At 39.4% G+C, this 24,277-nt stretch overlaps 1 protein-coding gene across 1 annotated transcript in view; it reads right to left on the bottom strand.

Moving 5' to 3' along the window:
- The window catches only part of LOC149138885 (Nucleotidylyl transferase superfamily protein), a 235,657-nt gene that overhangs the window by 161,624 nt on the left and 49,756 nt on the right, over window positions 1-24,277 (bottom strand). Inside the window, exons 3-4 of the mRNA XM_089447772.1 lie at window positions 16,135-16,320; window positions 15,638-15,689 (exon numbers count right to left, since the gene is read on the bottom strand). Coding sequence (XP_089303898.1) covers window positions 15,638-15,689; window positions 16,135-16,320 — 238 coding nt within the window. The remainder of the gene's footprint in view (window positions 1-15,637; window positions 15,690-16,134; window positions 16,321-24,277) is intronic.

Genomic DNA, 24,277 nt, shown 5'->3' with positions numbered 1-24,277 from the left:
TTTTAAGGAAGTTCAAACAAGAAAAATTCCTTATCCACATCTGAATCACAAGAGTAGACACCTTAATCAATCTACAAATCTATATAACGCGGTACATAAACGAACTTATGTTCTGAAGAATATTGAAGTGAGCTAAATCAAGTCATATGAAACTATTCACCACACATCTCCAAGGATCAAAAGATTAATCTAGGATGGTCCGATCCATTTTCAGTACGACAATTTTGTGTATCGCTCAGAATATCATATCATCTTGTATCAACAAAGATAAAATCTCAGAAACAAGAAGATATTCCGAATGACAGAAGAGATCTGATCCTTCATCAGTAAGCTTTGAGGACAAAGCCTTTTGAAGGAGAAGGCAATGTTATGAACATAAATTATGTAAAAATAGATAATAAATAATAATCATAATAATATAAATATAATAACAAATAATAAGTAAATTAACTAATGGTTAGTTAATAATGAAAAGGTGTGTCTTAGAGACATGCCTGTTCGTGAAAGGGTACTTACCTGGATATATATACAAGACCCTCATTCTCAATTGTAATCATCCTACATCAATTCTTTATATAATATACAATTTACACTTACTATCCTACAATGGATGTATTTGTCTACTAAGTATTTTAATATTTTCGTTGTGTATACGACTTTTGGTCGCTACAGAACAATAGAACCTGGGCTTGCTATTGCAAGCATGCAAAACCCAGGTGAAATGACGTAGACCCAAGTGTTGGAAAATGGCCCAAATAGATAACTCGCACTGCCCAAGAATTCTGTTGTTGTTGTTGAAGGAGAATTGGTGTTTCTACCCTCAAAACGGCTCCAAAAATTCTCCAAAATTAACCTGAGGCTCCTCACACCAAACCCACAAAGACCTAGAAAAATCCTGGGCTAATTCCAATTGACCCGGAGAGCCCCAGCCTCATCGGACTTCATATGAAGAAAATAGAATTTCATATCCTATTCAAAATTCAGCAGACTTAACAGTTTTCAGGAATTCAGGATCAATGGGATTGTGGCATTACATTAGATTATATCATGTTTGAGGGTATGTGATTAGCATTTAATCAAGAACACCAAGCCCTATATGTACCCTAGTGTTGGTGGTGTTAATTGTTGAACTCCTTTGTCACGCCCTTAGCAAAAAATTACCTTTCAATCAAGTCAAAATCATCAATCAAGCATGCTAAGCTTTTTCTACCATATTTTAAGGCTTGGATTAGGAATTTTGATCAAAATTGGGCAATGTTGACTAATATTCCTAGACAATCGAGGTAGAGGGAAAGGCTAGAGAAGAGGAGAAGAATCTAGATTCTAGATGGTTGATGCTCGAATAACTAATCTTTAATATACAATGGATGCCACATCTATCTTGATTTATGTACAAATATGCATGTTTCCATATGTTCTACAACTAATTTGGTATTTTGGATGTTTTTTTATTATAAATGCAAAAAAAAATTATATATAGTAGATGCTTTCGAGACGCTTTGCTTCCTAGATTTTTGGGAAATGACTCTTCCGCATCCCCGCTTCATGCAACGTTTATCCATACATCAAAATTCATCCATGAAACCAAACTCGTCCTCTAAAAGGCAAGGTGAAATTCCTCAAGTAGCTACTAAACCCAAATCCAAGTGATGATGAGAGAAATGAATCACCTCTCATCTATTTATATAATCTCTAATGAGTTTGATTTGCCTATTTGGCCTAATTAAGCCCAAAATAATAAAATAATGTGCAATAATATCCCTTGGTGACAAGCCCACCAAGATAGCTCAATAACATAAGAATAAGCCTCTCAAGAGGGCTGAATGATCAATATAACGAGTCGATGGACCATTGAGAAGGCTTAATGAATTCCAAAGTGTGCCATGATGTGAGAATGGACTCCAAACATAGTGGACAAGGGGTTGGCCCCTTCTTTCCCAAGCAAGTCTCCATGGTGCATTGTGCTCCCAAGTGGGTGTGAGGAGCATAAGGACATCCTCATGGGTCTCCAAGTGGATCGAAAATGCTTGTAAACCATCTGTAAGGGCTAGGATGATGACATAAACCCTCCCTCTGTCTCATGCAGTGAGACACATCCTCATCTAAACCCCAGAACAAGTGTATGGTGCAAGGGTGGAGCTGGTTGGGCATGGTGAACCAGGTGCATCATCCTCATCCAAAAGGTGGAACATGAGCAATCAATGAGCGGTGTTGGGGATCCATGAAGTAATCTCTGCTATGGTGGAGGCCCATGGCTCTCAACGCTCACCCTACAAGTGCCAATGTGGCCCTCTGGAGGGCTAGGACCCCGTATAGGGAGACCAAACCCCAAATGGAGACCCACCTGCAATCCTACATAAGATCCAATGCGTCCCCTTACACTCCAATATAACATATCATTAGAATAATCAAGTAAAAAAGCTTACACGTCATGGAACCAATGGGGCACTTCATGGTGGCACACCCTTCCATAGTGGGCTTTGGCATGTACAAGTGTCTCCAAGCTCAATAAGGGGGTTAATCAAGGACCCTATTAGGTGGTTTCAACCTTTAAAGGGGGTGACATGTCCATGGTACATCCATCAAGTGGTAGGTGGCAAATGATATAGTGATGGAACAGAGTGGGGATTAGGGAAATGCTCCAAGCCACATGCCATGGTACAAGGGTAGCTATAATAAGGGAAGCCCACACCTGGGTATATGAGTGTAAGAGGGAGCAAATTGTGGTACATGGGTTACCCCAACCTTTGTTTTTCCACCTTTCTTCATATGCCTTTTGCCTTTGATTGATTTTTCTTCATAATTGCTCGAGGCTCTAGGGGATGAGAGCATGATGTGTAAGATGAAGTAGTAAATACCCCCTTTTGAGGTGGGGCATTTCATTACCCACCAGGGGTTGGGACAATCATGGGTTCCTTAATGATGGAGGGGGCTTATCTAGGGCCCATAGGAACCAGGGTAATGGCCATGGATAAGGGGTAGAATTCATGTTAAGCTTTTGCCCACATGCAAAATTTGTATGTCGTGGCCATCTTTTGCATTTTGTGGTACATTTCTTGTTTGAGAGTGGCCAAAGTATGCTTTTTCCTTTCTTCTTAGCTGCATCAATCTCTAGGGCATCGTTCCAGGCCCTACCCAAGGTGTGGACAAGGGGAGGGGGAGGCTAACCCTATGTGGACCCAGTGGACACATGTGGAACCGGATGGGAAAAGAGATGAATGGGGCTAAAATGAGTGGAAGGGAGTGATGTATATGGTGTCGGGAAGCAGGACCACGCAACAAAAATCGGGATTTCCCATGTAGTGCCAACTCTAAAGCTAATGGCTAGTAAAGGAGATCCCACGGGACTAGGATACAAGGCTAGCCACAAGATCGAGCAGTGGAGACAAGAGTACAGACCTAGCCCACTCTTTCTATCGAATCCCCCCGCCAATCCATGCCCAAAGGTGCCCATGAAAAGTAAGGAAAATTACTCAACTATACCAATGAAAAGCCATATCTTTAGTGTCGGGAGCCCACCTCAAACATACAATCATGATTCATAACAGATGGGCGAGGGACCACATGGTTGGCTCAGGTAGAAAAGATAATGGCACATCGAGCTATCTAGTGGCTGCAAGGGGTTGTTGGCTGCCAGCTAAGGACCATCTAGGAGAAAAAAATTCTACTATATACACTACCCACAGGTGGTGGGTAACACCTCCAACTCAATTGAAGATTGCTAATTGAAGTCCAACAATGCACCTTCCTCATGCAAGCTCATGCACCCTTATCTTAAATGCAGATGATTAATCTAATGATGACTCAACTAAAGACAAGTAAACACAAGTGAGGTGACCCTATTCGACTCAACTGAAGATGAGTGAACTAAAGATGACTCAACACAAGTGAGGTCGATTGAACTCAAGTCCCAACAAGGCACCCAAGGTGAGAGGGTTCTCATTGCCACATCACTTTTAAGTTTTATTGAATGGTGTTGTCATGATGCCAACGTTTGTCTATGAATGCTCTTAATATACATCATGGATTGCATTAGTTGGAAGCTCCAATCAACAAGAGCCCCAGAAAAAAGCAAGCCCCTGGAAACCAAATATTTGCTCAAAATCATCAAGGGAACCCGTGAAAGCCAACTACTAAAAATAGCAGTGTCTCGCATGTCACCCAAAAAAACCTATCAGAATTGTGAGCTTGCAACTATCCCAAATACATAATCACCTCTAACATGCAAGCCTCTGAACTCAATCTCCTAAAAATTAGGAAAACTGTTTAAAAGCATCATTGTCCTCGAGGCTAAAAGTGAGGAAATTGTTAGATAATCGTTGTTGACTCCCATGTGGAATCTTCTAGCTCATATCTTTCCACTGGATCAATACTTCCTTGATAGTGTGTTGGAGCAACTAGTGCTCTCTAGTATCCAATACTACTTATGGCTAGAGCCAAATGGAAGCTCCTTCATCAAGTTTTGGTAGGTTGGTTTGCACTTCGCAATTTCATCTCACAACCTCCTTCAAACAAAACACATGGACAACTAGATGAATCCTGGAACGGGATTGGAATCAGGCTGCCTCAAATTCTGGTAGGTTAGTCTGCACTTCACAATTTGACCCCACAACCTTCTTCAACCAAGACACATGAAAGATGGGATGAAATATTAGATTGAGCTGGAAAAGCCCAATTGTAGGCAACCTGACTAATGTGTTGTATGATCTAATAGGGCCCATAGAACTTAGGAGTTAACTTTTAGGGAAATATTTGAGTGATGTATGTTTATAAGGTTGCGTGCGAAGGAACACTTGATCCCCTTAGATAAAAGAACGTTCAGATCTATGTTGATTAGCTTGTTGTTTCATTAGATTTTGCACCATAACCAAGTTGTCCTTGAAGATGTGGATAATAGGCTAGGGACATGGCTTAGCTCCATGATAACAAGTATTGTAATTTGTACCACCATCCAACAAGGGGAAGCCATTGTGCTCATTGGTGCAACTTTTCAAAAGCAAAGCATCTCAAATAGGTTTTCAAGCACTTGTTGACCACATTTGTTTGGCCATCAATCTAAGGATGATATGCGATGCTCATATTCAGCGATGTACCTTGAAGTTTAAATAGCTCTTGCCAAACTTTGAAAGTGACAAAAAACAATGTTAGCGAGCATACCATGTACGCTTAGAGATCTGATCCATGAAGGCCTAGGCGACAAAAGGAGTGAAAAGATGAGCTAGGGCAAAAAAATGAGCTGCTTCTAAAAGATGGTCTACCACAACCATGATGACTAAATTGTTTCCCACTTTTAAGGCTCCCATAATAAAATCCATCAAAATGTCCATCCAAATTTGTATTGGGATCGGTAGAGGTTGCAATGCCCCTAGTATCTCTACTATTTCTCGCTTGTTTCTTTGGGAAGCATCACAAGATGCTACAAATCTTGGATATATGTTTCCATGCCTTCCCATAAGAAGGGATGCTTAGTTCTTTCATAGGTTTTATGAAATTCAAAGGAACCTACTCTTTGCAATGAGTGTAGCTCCCCCATGACTCATTGTTTTAGGGTTGAATTTTTTTCCAACACATTGTGTTCTTAATACCACAACATACCTTGTTGCCATGTATAATTTTTTGGAGGGTTGGGATCTGTCAATACTCGTTGGATGAGCTACCCTAGAGTACTATTTCCTAGGCATTCCTTGTGGGCATCCTTAAGCCATCCTAGACTTCATAATGTTAAATAAAGGAATGATGCATCCACCTCAAATCATCTAGATAGGGTGTTAATTTTAGATAACAATGGTATGTTCTATGCTTAAGAGCAATTTTACTTCAATTTTCTTATTAGCCCAATATCAATATCCAGATTAGCAATCACATCAACATGATAGTAAAATGCAGATAGAACATAAACAATAACAATAGAAGACAAGCCAAGACAAGAAGACACAAGATATGGCGCCAGCCAGGGACAAACCCCAATGTGGGGAAACCCTTTGATCAATTCTTCTTATTATTCTTCAAAAGTTCAGCAGAAAGAGAGTATAATGCAATATTCACTTGCCCAATCATAGTGAAATCTGTCCTGACAAATAGCAGCTACAGAAATCCCTAACCAAAAGGTCAATGTTGGTCAACAGGGCAGAATTTGACCTCCAAAACAACTCAGTCAAACTTGGTCAACTTGGCCTCCAATAGCAAATCAAATCAGCCCAAAAATAGTCTGAAAATATCCAGTCAAACTTGGTCAACGAAAGTCAACATTGGTCAAACAATACGATCTGCCCCATTTTTTGTGCTCAAAAATGCGGCCTACCCAAACAGAGATAACCCTCACAAAACGGCGATCAAATAGGTCAACGTTGTTGGTTAACGCTGGTCAAAAACCCTTCCTGCAACTTCGGTCAACGCTAGTCAACGCAAGAACAAAATTGCCCTTCTTCGCACGTGTGAAGAGCTGCCTCAGAAATCCGTACCCAATCAATGAAGGAGAGAGAGATATGTGAGTGAGTGAAGTGTCTAAATGAGGAGGCTCCTTCTATTTATATGCAACGTTGAGGATGAATACACGTGACTATTGGGCTTCTAAGCCTACATAAGGTTGTTGGTCAACCTTGACAATTTGTACATAAACAAAAAAAAATCATAATTCCATTAGTACATGTCAGAATGAGATGATCTTTAGATCAATCCTACACCTCTCAGAGAGCAGAATCCAATAAAAATATTAGTTGCCTCATATGAGTTGTCCAAGGTGAAGTTTGGCCCTAGTTGCCAAATTTAACATAGGGCATCAACCACAACATTCTATTTACACTTCCTATATATGATCCATAACCATGTTAATTTCCCAATACCATATCTGATTTAATATTCTTATCAATTTATTTTATACTCTGGGAATATTTGCCTAGGAAATTATTTTTTGAAAACAGATGACTAAAAAATACATTGGTATTTAACTTAAAGAATTGCAGCAGAAATTTAAGTAGAAAATCAGTCACAAAACACAACATAATTTCTCCCTTCAAATTATGCTTCAGTTTTATTACTCATGAGAATTAAGGGCTTCTTTAACAAGGAAAATGACCCTTAGAGGATACACAGAAAACACAACAATGGAACCTAACAAAATCGGCCCTTCCAAAAATTTGACTTGCACTCGTGTTGGTTGTTTTCCACAAGTATGGCACTCTTGTAGCTGCTTGGCACCTTCAAAAGTGCAGCTTCAACCCTCTCAGCCTCCCCACACCCAACCTACCTGTTGGAACTCAATGTGAACACTCTCGACCTCCTTCTGTGCACAGCACAATCTCAGCCCCAACAACAAATGTCTCTTGACCCTCCTCTTGTGTACTCAACCTGCAAAACCTATACTAACTTGAACCTCTAGCTACACACCTTTCTCCTCTTTAGTCTTGAGCCTCTCACTCCCTGGAGAAAATCCACACTCCCAAGAACTCGATGCATCTTCCATCTATACCTTAGGCTTCTTTTATAATTTCCAATTGAGCTATATCCCTAACCCTAGATCTCCTAAGTGATGGATGGATAGGATTAGATTGTAAGCCTCAATGGAGATAAACAAAAGAGATTAGATAAATTGTTAGACACCTAATCCTCACAGGTTGGGCAAAATTGTGTAAATATGTAAATAGAGAAATTTGAATAATTAGAATGAGAAGAGACCTTGGAAGTTGATCCCAAATGTCACCCTTCTTCATGTATATAATGATGCTCATATTAATGCAAAACACAATTTTTGGGAGTTAAACATCCTGGCCTGGCATGGTATTAGAGGTCCCAAGTTCTAAGTTTAGGCATTTTGGCCTGTTTTTTATAACTCCTTGTCGTCGTTGCAACCCTTAGAAATGCTCCCTGCCATCTCTGTCTATCACTCCCTCCTCAGAAATGCCCCCTTTGTCATGTCTGTCAGATCTGCAACATGTTTGTGCTTTAGACCTATTCGTTACTCTCCTCGTGCCCAAGTTGTGCCACACTTAAGTATTTCGCTAGCTCGGATGTTGAGACGTTGCTCTTCAAGCATTCAAGATTTACGTGACTTCCTTCCCTCCCAACAAAGAGCAAGTTTAGGGCATAAAACCCTAACCCTATATTCTACATGAGCTTGGGACATTTCAACAACAATTCATCTGTGGGCTAGGTATCAGACCCATTGCTCTACACCCAACGCCCAGACCTATCTCCTCTTCAAACATGTGTTACCCATGCCCAGACCTGTTAGTCTCCAGGTTCCCTAACCAGTTGTCATACCCAAACCCATTTCTCTGATTCTCATATCCATGCCAGCAAAGTGGTGGCATCCCAATAGAAGAATAGGCTTGAATGCCTTGTGATGGAGAATCTCAGGTTCAATTAGCTCAACGAGGCAGAGATTGATCTTGATCAAACATCGGGCCCACTTGTAGTATGTTACGTCCATGGTCGTCTTCTTCTGATCGAGGCTCTGAATCAAATCCACTATCGCTATTGTTGAATGCTTGTTTCCTGATGCTCCTCTCTGTCGATCTCTCTCTAGTCTCCATGTGACCTTTAGCACTCTAATCCCATGTGAAACACCTTAGCCATCCCGAAACTGGCACCCGCTGTGTTGTCATCTTTTCAATGTCTAACTTCCTATTAGGTTTTGGAGTGTCTGCTAAATCTACGCAAGATTATAGAAAGTTCAACCCAAATGCTATTGTTGTGTACCATCAAATTGATATTGATGAATGTTTGCGCATTGAAGATGAGCTCTAAAAAGTGAGGCACATTGTGGTCAAATTTACAGGATTTAGGGTGGACTTCGAGTTTGATTAATGGTATGTCAGGAGTTCATGAGTTCGAGTTTAATTAATGGTATTGTTGTATCATATGTCGTGGTTCAAGTTTGATTAATGGTATGTCATGAGTTCGTGAGTTCGAGTTTAAATAATGCTATTATTGCATCATATAATGTGACTTCGAGTTTGATTAATGCTACAACAAATATGCAGTTCTTCTAAATTTGGTTATGCCAGTGGCAGTATTTGATGACGTGGATAGTCTCTCATTCTTTCTTTGATGAATGACCTAGTTCTTTTTCTCTGACAAAGCTAAATATTTGATGAAGTGTCACAAATACTCTCATTTGAAGCTATCTTTCAAGATCATTAATGTATTTGATTTCCATGTTTTGTGTATATATTTGATAAGGGAGACCTTTCACGGGCCTTATCAAGACCTCTTGATTCCCATAGATCATTTTTTCAACTTGACACTCTATTGAAGATGATGCATTCCCTCATCTCTATTGTCGGTGTCGTTCTAACTAGAAAAGAGAACTACAAAGAATGGTCCAAAAAGATCAGGCGTACCCTCATCTTAATGACTTATGGAAAGGCATTTGTGAAGGAGAAGGTGACAATGCACCTGCCAAGCCCACATCAAATAAAAAGCTAGCCATCTGGGAGAATAAAGATAACAAAGCTTATGCGTTGATTGTTGCTTCTGTAAGTGAAGAGGTGAGTCGTCATATTATTCCAATTACAAATGCTTATGATGTGTTGAAGAAGTTGAAAGACTTATATGACTCACACTCAGAATTGGAAGTAGTTCAGTTAATGATTAAGCTCTTCAACCTGGAGTTGAAGGACAATGACCCCTTGGCCCTAGCCTCAAATATTAGAGCCATCATGCATGATGTAGAAGCCACTGGAGTTAAAATGGACATCCCTCTCACAGCCTTTGTCAAGGCCCTCTATCCTACATACTCTCACTATCTTGAATCCTTACAAGCTAGTGCCCAACTAAAGGACATTAATTTTGACACTCTTGAGGAGAAGTTTGAAGGATGGGATGGGAAGAGGGAGATAAATTCTCAATCCCTTGAAGAAGCAATGTGCCTTGCACAGAAAGAGAAGAATCAATCACGAGATTCTCCTAAAGGAAGAGGCGGTACAAGAGGACGTGAAAGAAAGAATCACAAAGGCAGGGGGGGCAAACACTATCATGGGGAAAGGTCAAATCTCCTCTGCATTCGTTGTAATAGAGATGGACACAATGCATCCACATGCAGAATTCCTTGGGAGACGATCAAGCAAGGATGCAAAAAAGGCAAAGGTAAAATACCAAATATAGCGAAAGGTAAACACCTAAATTTGCTCATTACATTGTTGCCCATTGCAATATTGGAGTAATTGAAGATTTGTTTCATACTTCATTTGCTTCTTGGAAAGATGCATGGTTGCTTGATACAAGTGCAACCTGCCATATGACCTTTTGGAAAGACTTCTTTGAAGACCTCAATATAGATGGAACAATTTACTTTGTAGACAAGTCAAGTCTCAAGCCATCTGGACTTGGCACCATTAGGCTTAAACTGTCTGGACTTCCTAACTTTCTTCTGCATGATGTACTCCACCTTCCAAAATTGCGGAAAAACTTCTTGTCTCTTGTTCACATTCGCCAGCAAGGGCACTCCATTCATATGTTTAATGGCAAAGTTGAGATAAGCATCAGACAACACAGTTGTCATGGTTGGAATAGAAGAGGAAAAAATGTTGAAGTTGCAAGGAACATCTACTCATGCACAGAACTCTGCATACAATTCTCAGTATAATGAAGGTACATTGCCATCCAGTCTTCTATGGCATGCAAGATTTGGACATCTTATTTATGACAGTCTTCATTTAATGAAAAGAATGATGTCTCTGGTTTGCCAACTATTCCAAAGAAACTGAAACAATGTGATGCTTGTATCCTAGGAAAACATAGCAAACAGAGATTTCAGGATTTTGCTACTAGAGCACGTAGAAAGCTTGCACTAATTCATTCTGATCTGTGTGGTCCTATGCATGTTCCTTCTGCAAATAGAAATAAATATATGATGACTTTTATTGATGTGTGGTCCTATGCATGTCCCTTCTGCAAATAGAAATAAATATATGATGACTTTTATTGATGATTACACCAAAATGTGTTGGGTATACCTATTGAAAAGTAAATCAAAAGCTTTTGAAACTTTCATGCATGGATTGAAAATGATGCACAATCACATATTGGCTCTCTTCATACTGATAATGGAAAAGAATATACTTCTAATGAATTTGAAAACTATCTTCACCAACATGGGATTCAACATCAAACAATTATGTCATACAATCCTCAACAAAATGGTGTAGCTGAAAGAATGAACATGACTATCTTAAATATGGTTCACTCAATGATGTTTTTCAAAAATGTAAAGTTGATGTTTTGGGTTGATGTAGTTCTATGTGCAGTATATATCAAAAACAGATGTCCATCTCATGCTCTCAAAAACAAGACTCCTTATGAAATGTGGTATGGTCACATTCCTTCGGTAAGGCATCTCAGGATCTTTGGTTCCACTTGCTATGCCTTGATTCCCAAGGAACAAAGAAGCAAGCTTGATGCAAGGAGTCGAAAGTGCATCTTCTTAGGGTACTTAGATACCACCAAAGCATATCGTCTTTACAATGAGGTAAATAAGAAGTTTATATTGTCTAGAGATGTGATTTTTCTTGAATCTTCTAAGACTGACAATATTGTTGAACACCAGCTTGATCGTTTGGACATATTCAATCATGTAAAAAATTATCATGAATTTGATAATAATATTCCACATCTTGAAGGGGGGGTCCCTATCTTGGATCAATCTATGGAATCTCCACCTGAAGCACTATCCCCCCCTCATGAAGTTCCAACCACTTCTTCAAATCAGGAAGATCCTTTAAGTGATGTGATTGAGAGGATTGGAAGGCTAAATCTTGGTGCAACCCCATCTCAATCAACAAAGCAGCCTGGACCATCTCAAAAAGGTCCTCCAAAATGGCTCATTAAAACACTTGAAAGTGTTCATCCTAATGAGGTTGGAAAGACAAGAACTAGAAGTTCCACTAGACAAAATGGAGGTGATGTAGATGATTCTGATTCAGTTAATGATATGGATGTTTCTTATGATTGTGAATTAAATTTGTCTACTAATTTTGAACCAACTTCCTTTAAAGAAATTGATTCTCATGATGAATGGAAAGAAACAATGTAGGAGTATGATGCTCTCATAAAGAATGGAGCATGGAAGCTAGTGGACCATCCATTTGGAACCAAACCAATTGGTTGCAAGTGGGGCTTCAAAAACAAGTGTAAATCAGACGGATCATTTGACAAGCACAAATCAACACTCGTGGAAAAAGGAATTGCATAGAAAGGTGTCGATTATGAAGAGACCTTAGCTCCCATAGCAAAATGGGCTACCAACCATATTCTCTTTGCCTTGGAAGCTCAGAATGGATGGAAAGTCCATCAAATGGATGTAAAGATTGCTTTCCTAAATGGAGATTTGAAAGAAAATGTTTTTATGTCTCAACCAGAAGAATTTGTTGTGAAGGGACAACAACCAAAAGTATGCAAACTCATCAAATCTTTCTATGGCCTAAAACAATCACTGCGAACCTAGTACGAAAAACGGATTCAGCATCTTCTGAAATTAAATTTCAAACACTTTAATCTTGATGATGTAACTTTATTTGTCAAGAAAGTTGGAAAAATTGTTGTTTATCTTGTGGTATATGTAGATGATTTGTTGATAATAGGGAACAATGAAAACTATATTGCATCCATAAAGAAAGAATTGAAGAAAGGATTTGAGATGACAGATTTGGGACACCTTCATTACTACTTGGGCATTGAAGTGACCCAACATCCAAGGTATATATTCCTCTCTCAAAAGAAGTACATTGGAGAATTGTTGAACAAGTTTGGCATGGTTGAATGCAATCCTTTGTCCACTCCAATGGAACAAAATCTGAAGCTCACATCTAAAGAAGGAAATGAATTTGAGGATGCAACTAAGTATAGACAGCTTGTGGGAAGTCTTATCTACCTCACCACTACCAAACCAAATATTTCATTTGTTGTTGGAATCCTTTCCAGATTTATGCAAAAGTTCTAAAGTACTTGAAAGGAACTCAAGGCTTTGGACTCATTTTATTCACAAGTAGATGAATTCAACTTGAGTTGATATTTTGATTCAGACTTTGATGGAAATAAGAAAAACGGAGTGTCTACTTTAGGCTATGTTATGAGTCTTGGATCAGGGGTTGTCTCCTAGAGGTCACACAAACAATCAGTTCTAGTAGAGTCCATGTGGCAGTTACCGAAGTAACCAAGGAGATTGTGTGGCTTAGGAAAATTCTCAAAGATTTGCAGGAGAAACAAGTGAACTCTAATCTTTTGATCGACAATACTTCTGCAATTAAATTGGCCAAGAATCCCAAATTCCATGATTGAACCAAACATATCAACACAAAGTATCATTTGATTTGACATCATGTAGAGGCCAAGACTATTCACCTATGACATTGTTCCACAAATGAGAAAATTGCAGACATCTTCACCAAAGCACTTGGAAGAGAAAAGTTTGAAAGATTCAGAATGATGCTTGGACTCACAAACACCCCTTCAAATTAAGGGGGGAATGTTAGACAGCGAAATTGTGTCAACATGTAAATAGAGAAATTGAATAGTTAGAATGGGAAGAGACCTCAAAATCTGAATCCCAAAGGTCACCCCTCTTCATGCATATAAAGATGCTCAAATTAATGCAAAACACAATTTTGGGGAGTTAAACATCCTAGCCTGACATAAATTAATTTTCTTTTCATTAGAAAATTTTAGCCCAATGGTCAACATTAATTAATAAATTGATCAATGTGTTTTTGCTAAGTTAGGAAAGAAATCATAAAATTCACTTACTCAACATGAGCAAGTGCCTAAAGAGGCTTTTGGACATCTTTTGCATGCTAGACACCTAGCCTATGCAGAGGCACCTATCCGGGCTATAAGCATCAACACTCCTAGCAAGGAAGGTATTCTACAGCACCCCTAGCTTATCTCTATAGAAGAAAAACTTCACCTTCACAAGGGGCTTCGTGAGAATATCTGCAACTTGCTCATCTGTGATGATATATTGAAGCTTCATAGCTCCCCTCTGGACCCTATCTTTGATGAAGTGGTATCTGATCTCTATATACTTGGAGCTGTCATGAAACATTAGATTTTTCGAGTTTGATGCAACTCTAATTATTGCAATGAATCACTGTGGGGATCCAAGTCAAAACCAAATGACCCAGTGAGCATCTTGCAAAGCCAGATGGCTTCACAACTCACCAATTCACTGCCATGTATTCAACCTCTGTTGAACCCAGTTCCATTGAACTCTACTTCCTGCTAAACCATGAAATCACTACTAATCCCAAACTGATGTAGCACCCTAAGGTGTTTTTCATGTCCATTACAATCCCAAGCAAATTTGAGTCTATATAGCCCTGCAACTGCACTCCACCACTCCTAGCATATCTCAAACCATACTCCATTGTACCTCGTAGATACTTGAGCACGTGCTTCGCTACCACCCAATGCACCCTCCTTGGCTCCACCAGAAACTGGGTCAAGGTATTCACAGCAAAGCATATATCTGGTCTATTGTTGACCAAATACATCAAGAAACCTAACAGCTGCCTGTCCTGTGAAAATATCACCTATCAATTACCACACCTCCAACACCGAAAAGTAGTGCAATATGTCCATGCCCTTCATCTCAAACTCTATAGCAAAATCACGCTTGCACATCCCTATGATTTTCTTTGACCCTATATCAAATAGATCACCAACATACAGCACCAAGATGAGTAAATCATCTCCAAAAAGTGTCTAATACAAGTTGGGATCCGCCTCACTCTTGGTGAAACCCATGCCTAGTGGATACCCATCAATCCTCAAGTACCATGCTCTAGGTGCCTACCTGAGCCTCTATAGTGCCTTCTTCTACCTGTAAAAATTGCATAAATTTAGGGAATGTTACATTCCCTTGCTCATCTCTCTAAACCATACATTAGGCTTATAGTAACATCACAAATGAGTAAAGATAAAATGAATGGCAAGGTGGGTAGGAGACCTAGATAACTAGGCATATGGAATTCTCATAGGCTCCCTTATCTGTCCCCACTCGTGGTATCATTGTCCCTCTAGGCGCTCATGCCTCAGTGAGCTGCTTGGCAATTTCATCAACAAATATAAGGTACATATACATTGTTTTTTATATATCCAATTCAACTTGGCATAATAAGAGAGTATTCATGTAGAAATAAAACGATGCCAAACATAATAATTACAAATTAAACAGAGTGGGTCAGAATAGAGATGTTACAAATAAATCATAAATATACATGTAACGATATCAAAGGGAGTGTCCCCATCTGTCATAGATCTAACATTTAGTATAAAGTGTCACAATGCTTAATAAAGATGGAAAGAAAAATGAGGGAATAATGAGAAATAATGCCTTAAAATGAATCATATTAGTTGGCTAGTTGGTTGTCTCCTTCAAAATACTTGCGATGTATACCATTTCACATTTAATTCGCAAAATACAATATATGCTTTATTCTCTTTGCACCTATGTGATGGTGTGTAAAATTTATACTTCAAAGGTCTACTCCATCTCCTAACCTTCCGTCATGCCATTCTATTTCTGTAAATCTTGTTGTACATATAAATAAGAAGTGTGAAAACATTTCAACCTGGAAAATTAGGACAAAAACATTACGTTGACAATGAAAATTAGGGGGTAAGAGAGACTCATTTTCTTTACCTGATTCAAGGTAACACATTTGCCAATTCTAACCATGTTCTTGTAGAAGGCTCTGAACCAAAACAGAGATCCAGCAGATAAATCAGAAATACAGTCACAAAAAAAACCCAACTATCAGATGGAACTATCATTGCGGAAAATGATGCCATTCATAATTCACAAACACACAATGTTAAAAGAGAATGTACAATATAAAAGGTTTTTTTTGCAAAATGTTACAACTACAAGTAAATGTACAATATCGTTTCTTTTGCACAAAAGATTTACGATAAGTACTGTTGTCCAATCACCAGAGACAATTTTGGTGCCACATTTAGTTAGTTGCATCTAACAAGAACTGTAAAATAAAACTTTAGAAGAGATGTAGATCTAATGGGTCAATCAAAGTCTAAATAACTCTGCTAGTCATCAAAAAAAAGCAAGAAGAGAATCCAGTACAAGAATTAGACAAAAACTATTTTGATGAGCATATATTACTGAAGCCAAATAAAACTTACCCCCCAACATAGTCAAAATCAGAAAATATGAATGTTCTTGAAATATCAAAACCACATGCAATTATATCTTTGGCATTTTCACGGCCAAGTCTCTGACTCTCTTCAATAGTAAGATTCTTCCACATGCATTTCTCATCATCAGTGAGTTGTATTACAAGTGGTACTTTGAATGCATCTTGTAAATATCTGCAAAAGCCATATAAACAACTTAAATTTAGTCTGAAATGTGCAAGAATATTGAAAATATCATTTTTAACACATATAAAAACGCACACCACACTAAACAAGGATATAGATGACCGTTTATAAGGTCTAGGAGTGGCAACTTTTGAAGTTTTTAATATGAATAGATTGAAATAAGGAATTTTCCAAACTACAATCGAAAACACAAATAATACAAATATAGAAATTAGATGTTAAATGGGAATCTAAAAATTGAAATTCAAATGGCTACTAGAAATGTCATCAATCACCAATAACTTGCAAACGATAGAAATAGATAAACTTCCATTCATGTTGAAATAGTTTAGGGAATACTACTGTGTGGGAGGTATTGTGGACTGAGCATCACTCATCATCAAAGCAAGAAGAACAATGAAAGAAAAACAAAGTGTATGTGTGCGTGTGTGTGTGTGTGTCTATATAAATATATACATATAAACAAATTTAGCCAGATTTGTCAATCACTTAATCAAGCAGAGACAGGTACATATGAGCAAAGTTAGCCTGATATGATGATCATTGATTATTCAACTTCAGTCTAAAGCACTGGAAATGCCAAGAATCTTGGTATTAAATCTTTCCTGTAGGAGCATGTTACAAACCCGATGTCAGATAAATAAATCTTATTTAGATCTTCCCATGTCTTCAATTGTGTTCATATTTTTGGAAGATGGCTTGGATTTGGGGAAAAAGTACAAATAATATTGAAAAATGGGCCCATATAAACAAGCCCAATAAGGTAAATTGCACTACAACCCAACACCAAATAAAAACGAAAGAGAGGGCATCTTTAATGATGCATTTTATGATTGTTCTGTATGTCCATCATGTATCATGTTTTATAGTCCACTTTATGTTAGTGTACACAACATGTGGGATTTAGTGGTTAATTATGTTTTTAATTTGGACACATTGGTGGTAGTTGGATTTGTAACTCCTTACACTTAAATTCACTTCCATTGCAGAAGGTGTCATTCAGCGAACCAGAGTCATTTTCTATATACATCCTGTATTCTTTCAGCCTTGAGGTGTGTACGTACAAGTCTAGAGTTTGGAAAATACATATGCTTTTGAGCAATTTTATGTGCCCCATTTATAGCACATAAGATCTCTATTTAAATTTTAGACAGATCCAAAGTCAACTCCCACCCATGTGTCAAGCTACCTGTTGATTTTCTAGGTCACCTGCTAAAATAAAGTTTTTCTTCACCTGATAACTACTTCAATGATTAATTAAACATTAGTTTCACATGGCATTAAATTTAAATATCATTTAGGCAGTTATACAGAAGAAAAACATCAACTAATAAACATGAAAGAGCAGTAAAGTAACCATGAAACAAAGAGACAAGAGAGACAGAAAATTAGGCACACGGCCAGGGCAAAACCCACAAGGAGAAAACCCAGTAAAAGTTCTTCCTTATGAGAGAGAGAGAGAGAGTTTCCAGATTTATCAATACATCATAAATAACAAATAGCAGAATAGCCAAACCAGTAACCAAAACCATGATCAAGTGCCATGTCAAAATCCAAGTCTAGAATTTCAGCCCTCCCTAAAATTTTGGCGTCCTAAAAATTAGCTGGATTAGAGATGCATGAGACCAAGTTGATGTATCCAAATAAGGAGAAATGATCTCCTTTATATAGCCTTCAAATGGGGGTCGAATGGGTGCCTCTTAAGGTCCCAGCCGACCTAATAAATTTGGAGGCAAATTTAAAAATTCAAATTTCCATTTCTTTTCCAAGATGAAAATACCAGCCATGGCTACCATGTTTTCCAACACTCCCTATTAACCAGGGAGGTACTTTTCATTCTCTCTCTCAAGATCAATCTTCCCAACCAATCATAGGTCTCACAGCCCACAGCCTAAGGAAGAGATCACAAATACAAATCTCTCTCTCTCTCTCTCTCAAGATCAATCTCCCCGACCAATCATAGGTCTCATCATAAGGAAAGATATATAGCATCCATCTCAAAGCATCTCCCCGACCACAAAGTCTCACATCACACAGCCTAAGGGAGGAATCAACAATGCATCTCCCGGACCACAAGGTCTCACGACACATAGCCTACAGGAGGAATCAACAATACATCTCCCAGACCACAAGGTCTCACGGCACATAACCTACAGGAGGAATCAACAATAAGTCTCCCGAACCACAAGATCTCAAGGCACAGCCTACAGGAGATGGTCCATAATATGATTTTATGTAATTAGTGCTCCCTCTTCAAGGGGATTCTCAGTCATTCCAGTTTCTTCACATAAATATCAACAACCAGTTCATCATCAGAAATGTAGCCATGGTGGATCTCAAATATTTCAGCAAACAACAACATTCAGTTGTTCATCCAGCTTCAGCCGAGGCTCCTATCAGAAGCAAACACCAGCAACTATCAACAAACAATAATAGATTTCAGTAGTGGCTTCTCACAGAAGCAATCATCGACAACCACAAAAGTGAATATCAATATCCATAGTCAAATCTAGCAGATAATATAGGCTTCTCTGAGAAACAGGCATCAACAACCATAGTAGAATCCAGCAAACCATAATCGAATCCAACAAATAACAATAGACTTTAGCAGAAATAAACATCATCATCAACGAACAAATAAGAGAATCAACCAAGTCAATATCAGAGTCTTGCAGCTTCTTCAAATCATTCATCGGGGAGATGTCGAAGAACCTGCAATCCACTGTGCCAAAGATATCACCAGGCTCATGCCTTTACAAAAGCAATTCCCTCTTACACAGAAGTCCTCTACATATCAGAAAAAATGTGGTCTCATCTTTAGCATATCTGGATCAACATTAGTCTTCAAAACTTCTAGTCATCTTCATAGAAACGTGCTTCAATCGGGCTAATCTTGTATGCTCCTTCTGAGTACAGAGCCTGTCACAGGTCCCTTTGTCACATTTTTAGTCAATCATTTCCAACAATTTGCACACCTTGGTAATCTTCATTATGTACTTGCAATCCTCATGAGGAGACTATGGAAGAACAAGAACAACCAAGCAAGCCAAGAGACTCATAATGAAACAATTAAGATAATACTTATCTTTTGAGAGTGCATCAGCTCCCTCTTGATCTTAGCCTTCTTGAATTGAGTCAATCTCATCACATCATCAAGGAGTCCATACCATCATCAAAGAGTTCACATCATCATTAAGGAGTTCTCATAATCAACAAAGAATTCACAGAGTCCAAGTCATCGAGGAGTCCATGAGTTCATATCTTCATCATCATTAAGTGGTCCACATTATTAAGGAATCATCATCATCATATCATCACAAAATCCATGTCATCGTCAAGAAAAAATCCATGTCATCGTCAAGAAGTTGACCGTGTCCATATCATCATGAAGAAGTTGACCTCATCCATATCATTATTGAGAAATTCATTCAAGGAGTTCACTCTACATCATCATCAAGGAGTCCACAACAAGGAGTCCTCTTCATCATCATTAAGGAGTCCATATCATCAGGAATTCATATCAGCATCAAAGAGTTCACAAGGAGTCCACCATCCACATCTTCACATCAACATCAATAAAGAGTTCACGTCCACACAAAGGTGTTCACATCATTAATGAGTCTATATCAGCAAGGAGTCCACATCATTATCATCAAGTCCATATCATCAACAAGGAGTCCTTATCATCAAAGAGTTTACATCATTAGTAACGATTTAAAAAGAAAATGAAGAGCACAAGATACTTATCTTTTCAGCTCCCTCTTGATCTTTAGCCCTCTTGAATCCAACCTGCAAACCATCCTCGACATCAAGATGTCATAACTTTTTAGGGTTCTTTTATTTAATTAATCCACAGGCACAGGGCATTCATTTCCAACCCTTATTGACTTGAAATGGTTCCAAACCCCAATGACCTATCAGGTCATACAAGGGTTAAAATCATCCCTGTATCCTAGGGAATCACAAATTCTAGGGATTTTCATGATCAAACCCTTACTAGGGTTTTGCAGATCCATATTATTACAGTATCATCTTCCAAGTATACAACACTTCGGTGGGACTTAATGACATTGCCTTTTCGCATCATGCCATTATTTCTATCTAGGGTTATTTCAAAAAATGATCCTAGATTTCATGAGCCCTAGGCTTCCTTCTTCAGTCCTTTTAGCCATGATAGGATTTACAACCTGAGAAACTCTTCTTCTCAAGTAGCAAAGATATAGTAATACATTTGATCATCTAGGACTAAGACTTCTTTTGTTCACAGTCACACCTTTTCATGGCTACTCTTTCGCAAAATTCACGGCAAGAAATGATTGAAGCATTTTCATAGGCATTATGTCGGCTTATTCTTCCTTGGATACTTATATATAAGGCACAACTTCTTTACAAAGAGACACCAATTTTTTTGTTATGGATAGAGATATCATATAGCCATCAAGGTCACTGTATATGTCAAATCAAGGTTACTCTGCCATAAAAACAAGGATATAGACACCATGTATCATTATGTATTAATTCTTCTCCACATGAATGAACTCATTGCTTCACAACGATTATAGTCACAGGTCACAGGGATTATGGACCTCATACATTCCAAAGATTGTCTTGCATCTCCGAGATACATAAAGTCAATGTAGAGTATGAGCGAGCCACTATAGATTAGTAACAAGCTACAGGAATACATTTGCATCTCACAGAGATTCAAGCGAACCACAAATAATAATAGCGAGTCACTATAATTTGATTCAAAGAAATATGATGTCATATCAATGCCACCACAAGGTAAGGCTATGCCACTGCAGAGATAACAATACCACTGAGGAGAGCGATGTCATAAAAACATAGAGGCAAGTAACTTGCAATGTTATTAATGTGAGCTCAAGAAAACAGATGTGATCCACATAGCATATCCAATATGAACCACCTCGAGTTATTGATTATGGAATACAAGCCACAACAAGTCATATAGAGAAATATGAGCCACTTAAGGAAATGCGAGCCATAGTGATCAAGGGCGAGCCTTCAACAGATGTGATACATCTTCATCTACTAGATACATCTCAGACTTTTAGCCATTGGACTACAGAAATTCCTTTGAACTACTAGCCATTTTCTTTGGTTCACATGGTTTGCATGTAAGGTGATCTTCCAATAGACACAATATTGTCCTTACTGTAGCGGGGTCAACTTTTTAGTATAGTATGTTGATTTGGGCTAGCATCGGATGTGCTCTAGCCATGAAAATTGGTGAAGATGCTAAAGCACATGAGATCTACAAGACCCAGAAATGGTTTGGGCAGATTCTAACGGTTTGGGAGATATTAAAATAATTAATGTTTTTAATGGAGTTCCTAAGTCTAAACTTAGGAAAAATAAAATATTAATGGGTATTAATATAAAATTAGGTTAGAAGGTTCCAAAAGTCATGGATCAAGCCAAATCTAATCTTAGCCGTTCATTAGAGATGTGATCTCGGTCGTTGAAGGACCAACACAAAAAGTATAAGAGGAGGCTTGAGGGTCAGTTGGAAGATACACCAGAGTGATCAATCATTTGATTTACTAGAGCAGGGTTGCTAAGTAAAGTCAAATCAGTGATCAGCAGCAAGGGGCAGTGAGTACTGGACAGAGAGGCAGAGATAGTGCTGAGAGACCAGCGTAGAGGCAGAGAGGCAGACATAGAAGCCAGAGCAAGCCACATAGAGCCCAGCAGAGACAGCGCAAAGGCCAGAGGGCCTGCGTCATCCACGCAGAAGGCAGCAGAAGTGACGCAAAGGGTCCCAGAGGCTGTGCAGTGCCTCGGAGGGCTGACGCATAGGCCAGGAGGGCTAACGCAGTGCTTCAATGTTGCTAGAGAGGGTTTCGTGGGACAGGTTTTCTGAATACCTACTTCCGAATAGAAAGGTATTACTGCCGATTATTTTTCTCTGTCGGGTGAGCCAAGTTGGCACCCAGTTGTACTCAAGGATATACTGCATAATAATGGTATCACTTGTGTATTTGTTTTCCTTTAGTTGTTGATTTGTAGATGGTTGAGACTATATTGTGTTTATTTCGTTATTTATATGTTTTAAATAACTTGTTTGTAATTAACAAGTAGAAGAAATAAACCAAAAGAATACAGATTAAATTTCTAACGAATAGACTTAGAAATTTCAACATGGTATCAGAGGGTGGTTGCAGATCACAGAAGTTGATCCTTGCATAAAGCGACAAAAGAAGGGTTGACGTAGAGGGATTGCGTCATCAGTCCGAACCAAAGAGAGGCCAGCGCAGAGGCTAAGGAAGGCAGAAAAAGGCTCACGTAGAGACCAGGAGGGTTGACGCAGTTGGCTGAGGAAGCATTTTTGCTAGTGCCGAGATTGCGCAGAGCATAGAGGCTCAGTCCTTTAGTTGTTGGGGCATAGGAAGTTGTGGGCAGTTGCGGGGAGTGAAGCTGGTGGGGTACTATAGGCAAAACAATACCTAATAGGGCAAAACCAAGGTAGAGGGAGTCGCTACCGAGCAAGATTTCTAGCCAAGGAATCTAGATCAGAGTTGCGGGTGCACAGAAGATCGGAGAGGTACGACTTGACGATTGGCAAGCGGATTTCCAAGAGGGAAATCGAGACTCAGAGGGAGTCTAGCAAAGAACTTCCAGGCGGGAAGTAGAGAGACTCAATAGGAATCAAAGAGAGAACTTCCAGAGGAAAGTAGAGAGACTTGGAGAAGTCGACGAGAAGAGCATAGAGATGGCCATGAATAGGCTGAGGGATCAGGACAAGCTGGACGAAGCGTCCAACTTTGTGGTCTGGAAGGCCAGGATCTTGTCCATTCTAGATAGACATCGCATCAAGGCCTTCGCCTTGAGAAGAGTGGCGATGCCAATTGACCCGGCTGATAATGAGAAGTACGAGCAGTCAATGGCCAAGGCGAAATGCATCATCTGGTCCAACATATTGTCAAGAAGGAGACGGCAAAGGAAATGTGGGACGCCTTGAAGAAGTTGTACCAGCATACTTCCATGCAGAGGAAGATGTTACTTGAGAATCAGCTATGGTCATACCAGATGCAGAAGGGGAGCAGATAGATAACTTCCTCGGTTAGTTGAAGGAGATTTGGGACCAACTGACTTCCATAGGGCCACATCGGATGAGGAGATGTTGGTGAGGACCGCTCTAAACGTAGTCTCCGAGGAGTGGGAGACATTTGTCCAGAGCATTCTAGGCAGGGCAGATCTTCCAAATTGGGAAGAATTGTGGGTGGCTCTTCGTCAAGAAGAGATCAGACGGCTAAGCAAGACGAGAAGTAGCAGCAAAGGAGTCTGGATCAAGAAGGAAGAGGAAGAGGATGCAGCTCTGGCATCTGCGGGAAAGCAGGAGAAGAGGAAGAAAAAGGACCTCTCTAAGGTCAAATGCTTCAACTGTGGGGAAGTGGGTCATTATGTGAACCTGTGTCCAAAGAAGAAGAGTAAGGGAGAGGTGTCTGACTCTAAGGCAGCGCCAGCGAAGGCGGAAAAGGAGGTAGAGGAGGATGACGATTGTGCCGTGAGTGCTCATGTACCTCTAGAGAAGAGGTGGGGAGATATCGAGCTGTAGTCAAGCGGACTATAGGCAATGAGCGGCAGGATCCTTGAGGTACCCAAACTCATGGATCAGAGCCTTGCTACGGGAGCCCCGAAGAGAAAGTAGCAGGACTGGCAGATGTCGGCAGAAACGAATGCGGATGAAGTCGTGCAGAGTGCTACAGTGTAGGAGTCCTGGGCAACGCAGAGCTAGCAGGCTGCAGCAATGCGAGAGGCACAGAGGACGTTGCAATAGTGCAGGATGGCACAGAGAGGTTTGCAGCGATGCGAGATGTAGGGAGTTGTTGCAATAGCACAGAGGCAGTAGAGGGAGCACTTGTTAGCAGCAGAGAGAGCTTCAGCATTGGGAGTGTTTCTAGCCAGACAAGGATGTCAGAAG

The sequence above is a fragment of the Pinus tabuliformis genome, chromosome X (assembly GCF_031772625.1).
Source record: "Pinus tabuliformis cultivar Carrire ecotype Pingquan chromosome X, CPIR1, whole genome shotgun sequence".
Lineage (NCBI taxonomy): Eukaryota > Viridiplantae > Streptophyta > Pinopsida > Pinales > Pinaceae > Pinus > Pinus tabuliformis.
This window is presented reverse-complemented; position numbering and strand designations above follow the sequence as displayed.